At 45.9% G+C, this 15,343-nt stretch overlaps 1 protein-coding gene and 1 long non-coding RNA gene across 3 annotated transcripts in view; both read left to right on the forward strand.

The window, feature by feature from the left end:
• The window catches only part of Plg (plasminogen), a 33,199-nt gene that overhangs the window by 15,622 nt on the left and 2,234 nt on the right, over nt 1-15,343 (forward strand). For both annotated transcript variants that reach the window (XM_015498611.2, XM_015498612.2), the window contains exons 11-17: nt 3,493-3,674; nt 4,112-4,260; nt 4,777-4,870; nt 8,268-8,391; nt 9,835-9,909; nt 10,329-10,469; nt 12,431-12,537. In XM_015498611.2, the coding sequence (XP_015354097.1) occupies nt 3,493-3,674; nt 4,112-4,260; nt 4,777-4,870; nt 8,268-8,391; nt 9,835-9,909; nt 10,329-10,469; nt 12,431-12,537 (872 nt within the window). The remainder of the gene's footprint in view (nt 1-3,492; nt 3,675-4,111; nt 4,261-4,776; nt 4,871-8,267; nt 8,392-9,834; nt 9,910-10,328; nt 10,470-12,430; nt 12,538-15,343) is intronic.
• LOC107153108 lies at nt 12,544-14,336 on the forward strand. The gene is made up of 2 exons (XR_001504868.1): nt 12,544-12,780; nt 14,158-14,336. It is a non-coding gene; the product is annotated as an uncharacterized LOC107153108 (long non-coding RNA).

Genomic DNA, 15,343 nt, shown 5'->3' on the forward strand with positions numbered 1-15,343 from the left:
AGGGAGAGAGTCTAGAAAGGAAGGTGTACAAAGAACAGTAACTGGGGAAAGAACAACGGCCGCATGTGGTATAAGCAGAGCATCCCTTGTGCTGGGATAGACTTACACTGAGCCACACCATAAAGATATTAAAGTAAAAGTATTAAACATCTCAATTAAAAGGCATAGATTGCCACGATGAATGAAAGCCAAAGCCCGGTTATGTTTTCCTTACAATAGTGGGTCTTTAAATATAAGAACATTGGTTAAAAACTAAAGTAGGCAAAATAACATACCAGGAAAACATGAATCAAAAAACAGCTGGAGTGGTTTTGTCAACATTAGACACGTAGCTTTCAAGGCATGAATTAATACCAGAGATATAAAGGACATTTCTCTAAGAAAAAAGTGTTCATTCATCAAGACTCAAGACTTACCACTGCTTGCGTGTTGTATCCTGGTACAGAGCTTCAGGGACATGATGCAGAAACTGACCACAGGGGGAGAAGCAGGCAAGCCCACAAGTAGAGGTGGACATTTCCTTGCTTCTCTATAGGATGGTTTTAAATCCTCGCCAAACAAAATATAGAACAAGGGAAAAAATCAGAAAGGATATAGAAATTTCAAAGTAAAACAACCTCTTTAGCCCTAAGGTGAACTACAGATTTGTGTTTGAGTGTGCATATAGCGCTCACCAACAAGCCCCACGTGCTTGGCCCATCAATTTAAAAGGGTTAAAATTATACAGTGTGTTTTCTACCACTGAAGAAGTCAATGAATGCTTTTATTATATAAGTAACAAAGCATTTGGGAAATTCCCAATATTTGGAATATATTTGAAAATAATTTAAGAGTCAAAGAAGAAATCACAAATTATTTTAGAAATGTTTTGAACTGAACAGTAGTAAGAAAAATACATCTAAAGGTGTGGAATACAGACAGTGTTTTTAGGGTTTTATAATTTTAAATGCTCTTTTTAGAAAATAGAAACATTTAAAAATCAATGATTTAAGCCAACAGTTCTCCAAGTGTGGTTTGAAAAACCCTGGGGATTTCAGGGCTCCCTCTAGAGAGTCTATGAGGTTAAAGCAGTCAGTGTGTTAAAGATGGCTTGATTTTCCCTCCTCATGTGTGTACAGAAGCTGCATAATATGCGGTGACACTATTTGAGGGATATTGGGAGGTGTGCTTCTCTATTCTTGTTTTAAGAAATCCTCAGTTTTAGTTTCAATGCAGTACATTTTTATAGCATATATCACAAACAATGAGAGCTGAATTGGATCCTCCACACTTATGTCATATAAAAATAAAAGAGGGCATATTTTTCAACTCAATTTGTGAGGCCAGAAAAAGAAAAAACCCAGATACAGAAAGTAGACCAGGATTTTTTTTTGCAAGAAAATATACAAAAATTATCTATTGTGAACATAAATATAAAAAAACATAACAATTGAATCCAGCAATATACAGAAATCATCTTTATCATGAACATGATAAACATCATAAACAAATGAAACTGCCCTTCAAGAATGCAAAGTTGGTTAACCTCTTTTAAAAACACCAATATCATCCAACATGTTAACAGAATAAAAGTGCAGATCATGTGATTATATCAATAGATGCCAAAGAAAATTTGACAAAATCCAGCACCTTCCAGGACAAAAAGTCTCAGCAAACTAGGAGTAGAAAGAAACTTTAAAAACATGATTAGGGGCATCTACCCAAAACTTCCAGCTAATGACCAATAAGTACCTGAGAAAGAATATTCAACATCTACGCCATCAAATAAATTAGAATTATAACCTTAACGAGATACTACCAAACACCCAATGGAAATGACAATTAACGAAAAGCCAGACAATAGCTGAGGAGTGTCAAGGGTGTGGAGTAAGAATGTACAGCTGTTATATACACTGGCCTCTTTGAAAAATCAATCTGATGGCTTCTCCTAAAGTTAAATTGACATGCACCTACCCACACACTTGCAATTCTGTTTCTTAAATATTACCCTAGGGAAATGAAAATGTAAGTCCACAAAGAGAGCTACAAGAATATTCGTATCAGCTTAATTTACAATAACTCCAAACTGTAAGCAACTGCAATGTTCACCAATAAAAAGCAGAATCAATAATTTGTGGTTTATTCAAACAATGGGGCCCTATGCAGTAATGAAAAAGCAGCAGCTACTGGCACTCTCAAGGAGCATGGATGGAGCTCAAAAATATTATACTAAGGCAAGAAGCCAAATACAAAAGTACGTATTCTGTAGGAGTCCATTTATGTGAGGCAAAACTTAATGGTGGAAGGAAACCAATAGCATTTGCCTTTGGAAGAGGGTGGCAGAGATTGAGCTGTGGTCCCTGGAGCTTCTAGGTGAGAAAATGTCCTGTGTCATGGTAGAACGTGGGTTGCACAGGTACCTGTGTTCTCAAAGCTTATCAAACTCCATTTTGCACGTTTGTCTTTCGCTAGATGTAAAGTAAGCCACAACTAAGGGAAAGAGCAGGACTCTGTTTGTATTGCCTTGACACATCCCAGTGACTGGCGTCCTCCGGTGGGGCCTGGGCAGGAGACCGTGTCACTTGCCTAAAGGTGGATTCCTGTAGCACTTTCTAAGTTTCCTCACACTGCTGCAGGTCATGCATCTGAACCGTAAGGGACCCCAGGGATGAGGATGCTGGGAGGTTGGGGCAATGTTCTCAGGGGGCTGTCTCCTCCAGTGCTCTCTGGGACCCTCACCTGCTATGTCTCTTATTCAGTTTTTTTTATGGCTACTCCTGTACGACTCCTCAGGGCCCCTGTTTTCCCCAGATATCTTCCCTTAACCCTTTAGTCTGCTTATTAATCTCATCTCTCAGTTCCCAAGTGGCTGCAGCTAGCAGAGGATGGGCCAAGAGCAGGAGAGGATTCCTGTTCATGAAGGCATCCTACAAAAATGACCTCAGGTCTGAGAATTGTTTTTCCAGGCCAGTTTTCATAAGGCTTTGGAACCCAGACCCATTGGTCTACCTAAAGTGACATTATCTCCTCAATTTTCTTTTATGGCAAAAGTACAGTTGAACTACATTGTCAGTAAATAAGCTAAGAGAGCTGGCCTGGGAATATTATCATTATATATAGATCCTTGCTTCCTTGGGTGATATGTTTTCTTTCCAATTTACATTTTCCTATGAATTCATCTATAGAGGGAGATAGATAAAGATTTGCATATGCTTAAAAACATTAAAATTATCCTTCAAAAATCTCTATCGGCTATCCCTGGGCAGTGTATTTGGCAGAATGTGTGAGAAGAATATCATGATATTTTGTCGTATGTATTTCTGTGTTATCTCAGCTTTTACATGGAGCATATATGACTTTTGGTTAAAAGGGCCATTTGTGCTTGTGGCTCTATCATGATGATCACCTTTAATGGGGATAGTTCAAAGTCACTTGTTGACACTTTGTTATAGTAAAATTCAGCGGGAGCAGAATTCTCCCACCCTGGTGACTTCATTGTTTTGGGATTTGCAGTGGCTTGACAATGAACTACTGCAGGAATCCAGATGCTGATAAGAGCCCCTGGTGTTACACCACTGACCCCAGTGTCAGGTGGGAGTACTGCAACCTGAAGAGGTGCTCGGAGACACCCGGGGATGCTGTGGAGTCTGCCACTGCTGTCCAAGTTCCCAATGTACAGACCACTTCTGAGTCAGGTGAGCAGCCTGACCCGGCAGAGGTGAAGGAGATGGAAAATCTTACCAATGCAGATGCTTGCGTGCTACACAGGAAGCTGAGTGTTGGTGAGGGTCTGACACATGGGGTGGGGGAGTCAGGGCTGGGATTGTTGCCTGAAGGTGGGTGGGCAGTTTCCTCTGGACTCGTGCAAATCCCCCAGGGGGTTCTGACTCCCTACTCACTGGGTTATCTTGGTGTCCTCACAAAATTCTCGAACACCCTGCTAAATTCATGATTATGTCCACGTCAATGAGCGTTCCTGGTAACGTCTTGAAATAGGCAGTGTTCACTGAGGTCTCCGGCATCCCGGGGTCCTAGGGATGTGACGCCCGTCGGGGCCAGCCCACACTGCTGCATTTCCCCCCTGGGGCCTTGAGTCCACGCAGGGCCCTAACCACGGCTTTCTCTCCCACAGACTGCATGTTTGGGAATGGGAAGAGCTACCGGGGCACCAAGGCCACCACTGTCACTGGCACTCCATGCCAGGAGTGGGCTGCCCAGGAGCCCCACAGACACAGCATTTTCACCCCACAGACAAACCCACGGGCAGGTCTGGAAAAAAACGTAAGCATCTGGATTCAGGTTTCTCTTTTGCCTTTGGCTGACCAATCTTTGGACAGAATTGGTCCTGGGTTCTAGAAAATCAACCTGGAGTGTGATCTTCCGTGTTGGGGGAAAGGAAGGGAGGGAAATGGAGAGATTTCAGGGGACTAAGGCTGGTGTCCATGTGGGACCTGCAGGAAGGACCAACTGTGTAGATGCCCTTTACCTTCAGACCCTCTAAGGTGCCTACCCCATCCATCAGGGGAGAGGCCTCACAGCTGGGCCCCCCGGGACATGTGACCACTGCATTCTGTGATTCAGAGGCTTGTAGGCATCTGAACAAAAAATAAGAAAGGAAGGAAGGAAGAAAGGAGGGAGGGAGGGAGGGAGGGTAAGAAAAGAAGGAGGGAGGGAGGGAGGGAAGGAAGGAAGGAAGAAAGAAAAGGAACACTCTTTCCGTCCTGTAAGGACCAGAGTGTGATATCCCTGCTTGGCCCTGGGAAAAGGAGCCGCTTCTCAAACGCTGCCTTTTTTCAGTATTGCCGCAACCCTGACAATGATGTCAACGGACCCTGGTGCTACACCACAAATCCCAGAAAGCTTTTTGACTACTGTGACGTCCCTCAGTGTGGTAAGTTGCTTTCTCTTTTCTAAGGAAATTACTTTTCAAACGAATGCGGTGATCACCTCTTTAATAAGGATCCGTGTGCACACACACTTGCACACTCACATACTCATGCACACACAAAATGGCTTTGGGCTGAGTGCCTCTCTGGGGGAGACAGCTGTGGGCATCTTGGACCTGTGCTTTCAATGGTCTCATTTGCTAGTGGAATGCACACACACACACACACACACACACACTGCATACATGTGTGCATATACACATGACTTAGGTAAGGCAGATACCAAATCTCCAAAAGAGCAAGCTTAGGAGTGATATAATCAGCCCTGGAATGGCCCCACAGCACTCTCCAATGTCTAGCAAGAGATCGTGAAGAAGAAGCTCAGAGTCACCTCCTCCAGAGGCCAAAAAGTAAGAATGGAAACAAATGTCAACTGAAACCCATAAACTGTCTCCCTGAGAACACACTGAAATGCAGCGCCGCTCCTTAGTGAGCTCCAACTGCTCCCTCCTGAGAGTCCCATTGCTCAGTCAAGCATGGGCCACTGACTTAGAGATGCTCCTTCCTGATGGCTCCAAACTCGAGGGAGGAAGAGGCTTGGATTGGGGGGGATTGACCCTAGTTCTTAAATGATTGAAATAATGTGTCCATGGGTACTTCTGGGAAAAAAAAAAAAAAAAAACCAAAGTCACCACAGAGCACTCGTCCCAGGTATTGCCCTGGACTCCTTTGCTGTGTGGATGGTGTGTGCCACGTGGAAGGACAGGAGCTGGACGGGAGGAACTGGGCCTGCAAAGTTCCAAGGCAGTAGGGGGCAGTGGTTAGGAGTCTGGGAGCCGCCCTGCCCTGTTAGCTTTGCTTGTGGGTGGCTGCAGGGACATCAGGGGGGAGGGAGATGGGCATGGCGGAAAGATGCTACTTGGCCAGCACCATGATGAGAGGGCATTGTACTCTCTGGGCTTAGGGTGGGTTTATGGCTGCCTTTTCTCTAGCTGGTGCTTTTGTCTGTCCTGCAGAAGCTGTCAGAGGTCTCTTCCCTGAAAGCCCCTCCCTTTCACTCTCCACCTTGACTCTGTCCTACGGCCCACCCACTGCCTCTCCCTGCCCCGGTTGGTTCTTATCCCCAACAGGCTGCCTCTAGGTGGAACCCAGCCTGGCATCCCAGCCTCAGGCCTCATGGTGTGTGCCTGGGACTCAGGCACTTCAGATTCCCTTGAGATAAGGCTCAGTCACCTCCCAGGTGCAGCCCTGGGAATCCGCCAGCTACTTCCTTCTGCAGGAAGCAGGCCTGAAGGCCTCCGAGGGGAGATGGGAGCGCTGCTCACCAAGTGCAGGGTTCACCTGCCCTGCCCTGCCCTGCGTGGTGGCGAGGTGGGGGACCTCACAGTCCATTGGAGCAATTCTCTTCCCATTCTTTGAGCTTCCTCCAATCTGTGAGAACCTGTTTCTTTTACACCTCCACATGGTGAGGAAGCCAGAATCATTGAAGAGCTATTTCCTTAGAAATGTGCACGGGGCTTTGTCTTTCAACACCCCTGAGCATCTTTTGGGTCTCAATTGAAACTTCCAGTGTATCAACTTCTTACTCCCTGACCTTCCAGAATGGAAAGGTTGAAGGCAGACCTCTTACCTATTTCCTCTGTCTCCTGGGCCTAGAGACAGGCCTGGTGCGTAGCAGGTACTATGTATATGAACGCATATTTGCTGAATGAATGAGTAAGTGAATAAAATCACACACTGTAGTTCTTCCAGGACTTCAGGTCAGTGTTGTACAGGGTGATAGTCCCAGATTAATGGCATCTTTTTGTGTGCACACGTGTGGTTTTGGGTAGTTTCATTTGGATTTTTCAGATTGAGAAATGGCTTGATTTTTTCCATTTCAACTGTTTGTATCATTTTTCTTAAAAAATATTTTATTGCTCATTCCCTGGGAGATTTTAGATTTTGTTGACTTAAGTGGGAAATTCCCTAATGATCATTTTTCATAAAATCCCCCAACCTTTACATTATGTTTAATTTACAAGGAAAAGCACATCTTTAAAAGGAAAAAATACCATTGATTAACTTGTGCACTTCATTAAGCAGCTTTCCTGAAAGGATCTGTGTAAACGTCAAGTGTGATTAGAACAAGTAACAGACTGCACAACCACAGCCCCCAGCAAGGCCTCTGGAAACCCAAGTGTGGTCTGTGCAGCCCAGTGTCCTTGAGTTCACCAATGCCTGGGTGAAGGAATGACCACTTTAAATATAATACCTTTTGTTTACTTATATTCATTTAAAGTTACACGTTTGTTGAAGGACTTCAATAACTTTCATTTCTACCTACATATTCCATACCAACAACAAATAAGGAAAGATAGATAAAAACTTTAAGTTTTGTTTGGAATAGTGAGACCATCATCTCCATAGTTATTCTTCGAGCACTTATATTTTGCACGTGCATGTATTTTTAATACAAATGTAAAAAGTACACCTACTTTAGTATGCTTATGCATATAATCTATTAACATAAATAAAGCTCATTGTTAAGGAGGATGGTAGCCTTACATCACATGCTTCTATTTGGAAAGGGCTTCGCATATAGACTCTCAACAGACCACGGCAATTGGAAAGGTCTTTGGAAAACCCAGGTTCCAAATTCCCTAGAGAGTAGCGTTTCTCATTGGTTAAGATGGGCAGTATTTCACCTTACAGACCCATCAATGGGGGAACCAAAGACGGACACCAGTCCCTCTCTCCAGGAACCTTGCAGGCTAGTCTAAGTAGAGGGAAAACAGGGCAGGTATGTGGAGGTCATCCCCACAGCAGTTGAAGGGGGCTCCCTGGAGGAGGTGTGCAGAAGCTGGCGGAGAGAAGGCAGAATTTCAACTTAGATAGTTAGCCTTGCTGCTGACAGTCACACACACACACACACACACACACACACACACGTGCACATGCATGGGCACGCATACACATAAATTCACATGAAATAAAACACCTTTATGTCTTCCAGTGGAGGTGATTGCTGTGGTCTTCAGGAAACCTCACCTGGCTTAGTTGGGGATGATACTGTGTTCTAAATTTTGAGTTGGACAACACAAATAGCCATTTGTACCAATCTGAGTCTTCTCAGTAAAGATGTCATTCTAATGATGAATTATACCAGTTTATTTTATCCCTACTCCCCATAATGAAGAAGTACTTGTAATTCCTTCAAAGAAGAGGGTCTGTGTTATCTATTGCCTCCTTTGAAACCTGGAAAAGATGTTCCAGACGTTGCCTGTGATTCTGCTACTTCTCCTGCCTGGGCTTTACTATGCCATGAATTCTGAGCTTGGCCCACAGCTGTGAATTCATCTTAAACTATGTGACGGTTGACACCTTTGACCCAAACGTGACTATTCTGACTTTGTGTCACAGCGTCCTTGTCTTCATTTGATTGTGGGAAGCCTAAAGTGGAGCCCAAGAAGTGTTCTGGAAGAGTGGTAGGAGGGTGTGTGGCCAATGCTCACTCCTGGCCCTGGCAGATCAGTCTTAGGACAAGGTAAGGACATTCTCAAAAACAGCTTATCCATCCTTCACTGAGAGCCCTCAAACCTTCCCAACAAACCCGTGGTAATGAGACATCCACACCTGCCTCTATTCTTCTAAGGAGAAAACAAAGCTACACAATTCTTTTTTTTTTTTTTTAAATTCTGGGTTTTCTACTTTGAAAGTGGCTCAAACTGGATTAAAACAAAACAAAACAAAAATAAACACCCTCTGGTATGTTATCGTCAAAGTCTGTAGACACCATTGTCTACAGCAAGCTCTGATACTGCTGGAAAAATATTGAAGACGCTTCTCATGGGTTTGTATGGATACCATCAGCTCATGGTAAAATGAAAAGAAGGGAATTTTTTCAGAAATGTGACCCTTTGGCAGTGGGCAAAAACAGAATTATCTACAACCCATCAGGCATCCAAACTTAAAAAAAAATACTTTTGCACATTTTTGCAAGTCTTGAATTTGAGGCAGGGACTGCTCGCCCATTCACAAATACGTGACTGAATTATATTCTGAAATCACCAAAATGTAGGGCTCTCTTTTCAGTTGATGTGCTTTGATAGTAAGTCAGTCTTCTTGGCACATCTTGTCAAACACAGGTGGGACACAGCCTTGTCTCCTGGCTTGCTTGCTTCACACGTGCGGGCTCAGCGGTTTTGCTGACCCCAGGGCCTCCCCTCCGCTGCTTGGGACTGTCATCCACACACACAGTCACGTTCCCTTGCACTCTCTTGCGGAGGTGGCTTTTCCTGAGCTGGTGTTCGGTGAATCCTTGCTAGAAGAGCCCTGGCCTTCCACACACTGTGAATCTGCTCTTTCCATGCTGTGGTGGCCTAGCTCCTGATCGATTTATTAATGTGCCTGTGGACAGACACTTACCTTTAGTGTTCTTTTCATTACGATTTGGCTCAGAGTGGTTCACCCCATTATTATGTGACTAAGCAGTACATGGGGGCAAGTGATAATAGGGGCCAGCTTCAAAAAGTCAAGTTCCTCAGGTGCAATCAGCAGACTGCCATGGGTCACTGCTCTTCGGGACCACCAGGGCCCTGAAGAATGATTCATCACCCATCATTAGGCATAGGTCTTGTCAAAAGAAACTCCCTCCAGGGAAGTTCTCTGGAGGGTGGCTGCTGTTGGAGCCACAGGGCTAAGAGGTCAAAGCTGTGGGGTAGGACTTAATGTGGGAGCCCCTGGTTTTTTTCCCCGTGGCCGGGCTGTGCCTGGAGCCTACAGGTGTAGACGGAAGCTTCTGGAAAGTCCCATGCTGAAGTGTGATTCTAAGCTCCCGCCATCTTGATGTTGGACTGGTAGCCTTTCCTTCTGGGAACAGCAACATTATCAAAATTGCATGAATGTGTCTTTCTGGTTTGCAAAGAAGCAGGAGAAGCCTTTAGCTCTGAACTAAAATCTTGGCTTTTTTCCCCCCTTCTTCTCCTAGATTTGGAAGGCACTTCTGTGGAGGCAGTTTAATATCCCCAGAGTGGGTGCTGACTGCTGCTCACTGCTTGGAGAAGTACGTTGGGTAACTGATGTAAGGGCCCATCCTGAAGGCTTCCTCCCTCCTCCCCATCTCCTGCCTCCTCCCGCCTGTGGCAGGGATGCCGGTGCTGGGGAGTGGATATGCAGAAGCCTTCAGCAGAATTGCCAGGGCAATTGTGTGACAGTTCAGAAGTGTCTCTAGAAAGACCCAGTGCAGGTGACTTTGTGGGCCTGGGTTGACAGCACTGCAGAGGGATTCACTGTGACACACGTCGGTCCCCAATCCTTAACTGCCAGGTTCAGGAAAATTGTGAATTTTATTTCTTATCCCTCAGAAGTCACCAATTACAGTAGTTGAGGGTCTTGGCAGACAACGTGATATTTATGGCAAAGATGGGGACCCAGTGAAGGGGCTGGATGGTAATTTGCTCCTGATGACACTGTCTTTTCTAGGTCTTCAAGGCCTTCCTCATACAAGGTCATCTTGGGCGCACACCAAGAAGTGAATCTTGAGCCACATGTTCAGGAAATAGAAGTGGCTAAACTGTTCCTGGAGCCCACAAGAGCAGATATCGCCTTGCTGAAGCTGAGCAGGTACGAGCTCACCTGTGGCTCCTGCCCAGAGCAGAGTGAGGACATTGTTTCATGCCTGGGTTTTATGAGCCCTCACTGTAGGGTGGGTGTCTATGTGGAGGTGCTGTCTATGTGGTGGAAGGCAAGATTTTGGGAAAAAGCATCAAACTTCATCAAAAAATCTGGACTCAGCCCTAATACTACCACATGCCAGCCTTGATCCTGAAAAAGGAACCAGCATTCAGTTTCCTTAGGTAGAAAAAGAGTGAATTGAAATGCCAGGTGAACTGTGACCTCTAATATTCTCTCACTGTTCACCAGAGAGTGATTAAATGACTCCAGGCTGAGAGTCCCCTCTCAGCATACTTTTGAGAGAAACAAATGAGATTACATATTTCAAAGTACTTTAAAAAAACCACAATGTGAAAAACAACAACAAAAACCATGCCCCAAACTCCATGAAAGCAAACAATACCGTTGCTGTCATCTCTGGTTGTATTTCTCCTGTTGAGGTGGTGTTCTATGAAGATGACAGTGACAAATTTGCTTATGTCACAAAGTTAGGAATGTTGGGAAATAGGTCCCAGTGGAGGCAGCTCACAAGCAGATAGCTGTTTGAGAAATGCACATTTGGGCCTGATGGGTTCCAGAGGACGAGGTGACGACACAGTGGCGAGCGTGGGCCAGTGGCACAAGGCTGTGGTCAGGAGCTGGGTGCTGCTGTTCTGGGTCTGGTCACAAACTCAGGAGACTTTTTTGGGTCTATCCACTGAGAGGTTGTGCTAAACACTGGGGTATTTGGACACTCTAGAAAGAAAAGAAGTGGGCTCCCTTGGCCCCCCACAATGCAGCTCACTCCCCTCTTGATCCCCAGCATTTTCCCCCAAACCCCCTAGCAAATACAAGTCTCCTTAGGTCCCCAGAGACTTCCCAAGGTGATCTGATGGCTTGAACAAACAATTTGGTAAATTTCAGATCCGGGAAGTGTTCTGTGATATTGTGGGCTGAGCCTTAGTGCCTCCCCTGCATTCTCCACACCCCAGGGTCTAAGGTGTTTATTGGGCCCTGAGGAGACCTATGGAGTGAAATCCATGTGAGAGGCCTGCTCTATTCTGGTGCCTCCAGGAAAGTGTATCTGATTTGAAGTTTGGCAGCACTGAATGATGGTTTTTAGAAAAGGACATGTCACTTTTTTTTTTTTTAATTAAGGATTGAACCCAGGGGCACTCTGCCACTGAGATATACCCCCTGACCCTTTTTATTTTTATTTTGGGACAGGGTCTTGCTAAGTTGCTAAGGTTGTCCTCAAACTTGTGATCCTCTTGCCTTAGCCTCCTGAGTAGCTGGGATGACAGATGTGTGCCACTATGCCCTGCTATTTCCAATCTTTCCCCCTCTTGGACTTACTAAAGTAGAATCAGCTCTAAACATCAAAATTCTAATGTTTAAATGTCCCTAGGACTCCAATCCTCTTTCACCAGTGTCCAGCATTTTACTATATTCTTATAACCACGATGTTGGAACATTTATTGTCAAGGAAACTGAGGCTCCTAAATAGAGCAACTTGCTGGGGCCACACGTGCTCTGGCTGTGGGGCAGCCTCATGAGTTGCTCCATCTAGATGATCCGCCCACTGACTGACGCCCTCCAAATTAATATGAAATTATACTTGGTGCAAAGTTCCAGCTCTGCACAGGACACATGCAGAGTGAGGCTTGTCATCCCTACTCCCCAAGGCCACGGCCCCCAGCAGGTTCTCGAACAAAACTGAAGCTATTTAAATGAAATGGGATATTTGCTGAATTCATAGAAAATTTTAGGCAAATGTGAGGACGAGAAGCTGCAGTCAGTGAAGTGAGGAAATACCAGCTCTGGGCGCTGGGGCTTCCAGGCAGGTGGCATCGTTGGTGGGCGATGAGCAGGTAAATGCAGGGGCTCCCGCAGGGTGACCACGCATACCTTTGGATGTTTCTCTTTCACAGACCTGCCACCATCACTGACAAAGTGATCCCCATCTGCCTGCCATCCCCGAATTATGTGGTTGCTGACCGGACGGAGTGCTACATCACTGGCTGGGGAGAAACCCAAGGTGAGACGAATTCCAGGTCTGGTGTCGGATTGGCTTTGACCTACAGCCTTCATGACAAAATGAGCATTTGAAGAAAGTTGCACAAGTCCCTACTCCTGAATGGGTCCCGCCCCCACCTACTTTTGCCTGAACCCTTACCTTACTGCCTCCCTAATCAGTTATCAAGGGACATAGGCAAGAGGAAGGAGACTGTCTCCTGGAGTCCCCAAACCCGTGACTGCAGTGTGAACATTGCTTCCCCAGGTGAGAAGGTGATGACACCACCCACAAATTCAGGGTATAGGTCATTTTTATATGAAGTTAGCCATACTGGGTTCCAAAACTTGGTGTAAAGCAATAACAACAAAAGTTGTGAATTAGTCTTCTTCCCAAATACCCATGTGTCTAATGTGGGTGGGAGGCTGTCGGGGAAGGGGCAGGCTGACAGATGGGAAGGAGAGAAAGCCCCCGGGGCCCAGGTCAGCATAGGTATGTGCTGAGGGGGCCTTCCTGTGGGATCTGGTGTCAGCCAGCACCTGTACTTCACTCTGGGGACCCCCTCCTCTCTTTACAAGTACCCTGATATTAAGGTGTTCATTAGGGTGGGCCCTGGCTGTGGGAACACCAGCACGGCTTGAGGGTCCCTGCCTCACTTTCTCAGAAGGGTTGGTGTGAGCACTGGCTTTGCAGGAGCTGGAGAGAAGTTAATTTGAAGAAAGATTTTTTTGTGGATTTCAAAAAGAAGAGGGTGAAAACCAGACAAACGAACAAACACCCAGTCTAGTTCATTTCAAACTTGGTTTCCCCCTTTCTGTGCTTTCCTACTGTTTTTTGAAACCTCATCTCCTTGACCTCTCATTTCCCCCTCTGCACTTCTGAGTGGGAGGCATTGAGGCCAAGGAAAGCGAAAGTGGAAAATGAAGTGTCCATCTTGGGGGGCATCAGGTATACCCAGGTGTTTTGCATTAAAAAAATTTCAAGGCAGGGCTGGAGCGCCTCGGATGCACAAGGTCCTGGGTGCAGTCCCAGCACTGAAACAAAAAAGTTAAATGTTCTAAACTCCTGTGAGTTAGACACCATTGTTCCTGTTCTACAAGTAAGGAATCTGAGGCTCAGAGAAAGTACAGGATGTCACAGCAGAGAGCCTGCTCCCTGGGGTGAGCCCTGACCTGGAACCCTGGCTCCCACTCACCAGCGGTAGGTGAGAAAGTGCCCACTCCTTGATGGTGTCCTAGGCCACAAACCGGCTGCAGGGCTGCAGTGGGCGAAGCAGTGAGAAAGAGCACGTTCAGGCTCAGCCCTGCGTGAGGGGTGGCTCTTGTCAATGACATGGGGTTTGTATCCAACAGGGCTCTTTATTACAAGTGACAGAAAATCCAGCTCAAACTGTATTAAGAAAATAAAAACAGGGATGAATAGTAAGCTAAAGAAGGGTGGCTCCCGTGATATTCCAGGCCTCTGGTCCTTTCCAACCATGGTCCAGGTGCCATCTGGGCACACAGGTGACTCCCTTGTGCTATGGATACTGTGCTTCCTCTGGCTCTGCCAGGGAGGAGGGGAGGCCACTTTCCCCACAGCTCAAGCAACAGTCTGCCCAGCTTTGAAAGCTCAGGCTTGATTTCTGTGCCCACTTCTGTCCAGGACTGTCCAGGACTATCCATCCTGGAGCTGAAGGCAGGACCCACTCGTGTCTGGCAGGGGAAAAAGGTAGATCCCTCAACAGCATTATGGAATGTAGGCCACAAAGCTGATCCGAAGCCAGAAAACCAACACATATCCCCTACAACATCTTGACTGATTAAATACAAACCTAAAACTCATGAGGATCTGGGAGTGAGCTGGCTCTACCATCTTCCATGTGACTTCAGGCAGTTATTTGACATCTTTAAGCCTCAGTTTCATGATCTGTACTACCCTGTAAGTTTATCCTGAGTACTAAAATTATGCACCATCACCATTAGCACCACCATCAGCATCAACCTCAGCAACCACTACCACCACCATCATTATCACCATCACTGCCATGATCATCATCAACACCACCATCACCATTACATCATCATCACCATCACCATCATCACCATCACATTATCATCACCACCATCACCATCATCATCACCACCATCACCATCATTATCACCATCATCATCACCACCATCACCATCATCACCATCACCATCATCATCACCACCATCACCATCATCACCATCACCATCATCATCACCACCATCACCATCATCATCATCATCACCATCACCATCACCATCACCATCATCATCATCATCACCACCATCACCATCAGCATCACCATCATCATCACCACCATCACGATCACCACCATCACCATCACCATCATTATCACCATCATCATCACCACCATCACCATCATCACCATCACCATCACCATCACCGCTATCAACATCACCATCATCATCACCATCACCATCACCATCATTATCACCATCATCATCACCACCATCACCACCATCACCATCACCATCATTATCACCATCACCATCATTATCACCATCATCATCACCACCATCACCATCACCATCACCACCAACAGCATCACTGCCACCATCATCACTACCAGTGGACATCACATAAGCTGTGGGTGGTTGAGCCCTGAGAGAGGCCAGTCTGCCTGACTCCTAAGTCCATTCACTGTTTTTCTGCCCCCCTTCTCCATCCACATACTTCTGACTGCCACCCTGCACTGGGCTTCCTGTCTCTCCTGGTCCTGTCACACATCCATTGAGAATATGAATCTCAGAAGTCACTCCCCAGGAGTCGTCCCATGACAAAACTTAAGCCCAGATACTTC

Source organism: Marmota marmota, unplaced genomic scaffold (assembly GCF_001458135.2).
Source record: "Marmota marmota marmota unplaced genomic scaffold, marMar, whole genome shotgun sequence".
Taxonomy (NCBI): Eukaryota; Metazoa; Chordata; class Mammalia; order Rodentia; family Sciuridae; genus Marmota; species Marmota marmota.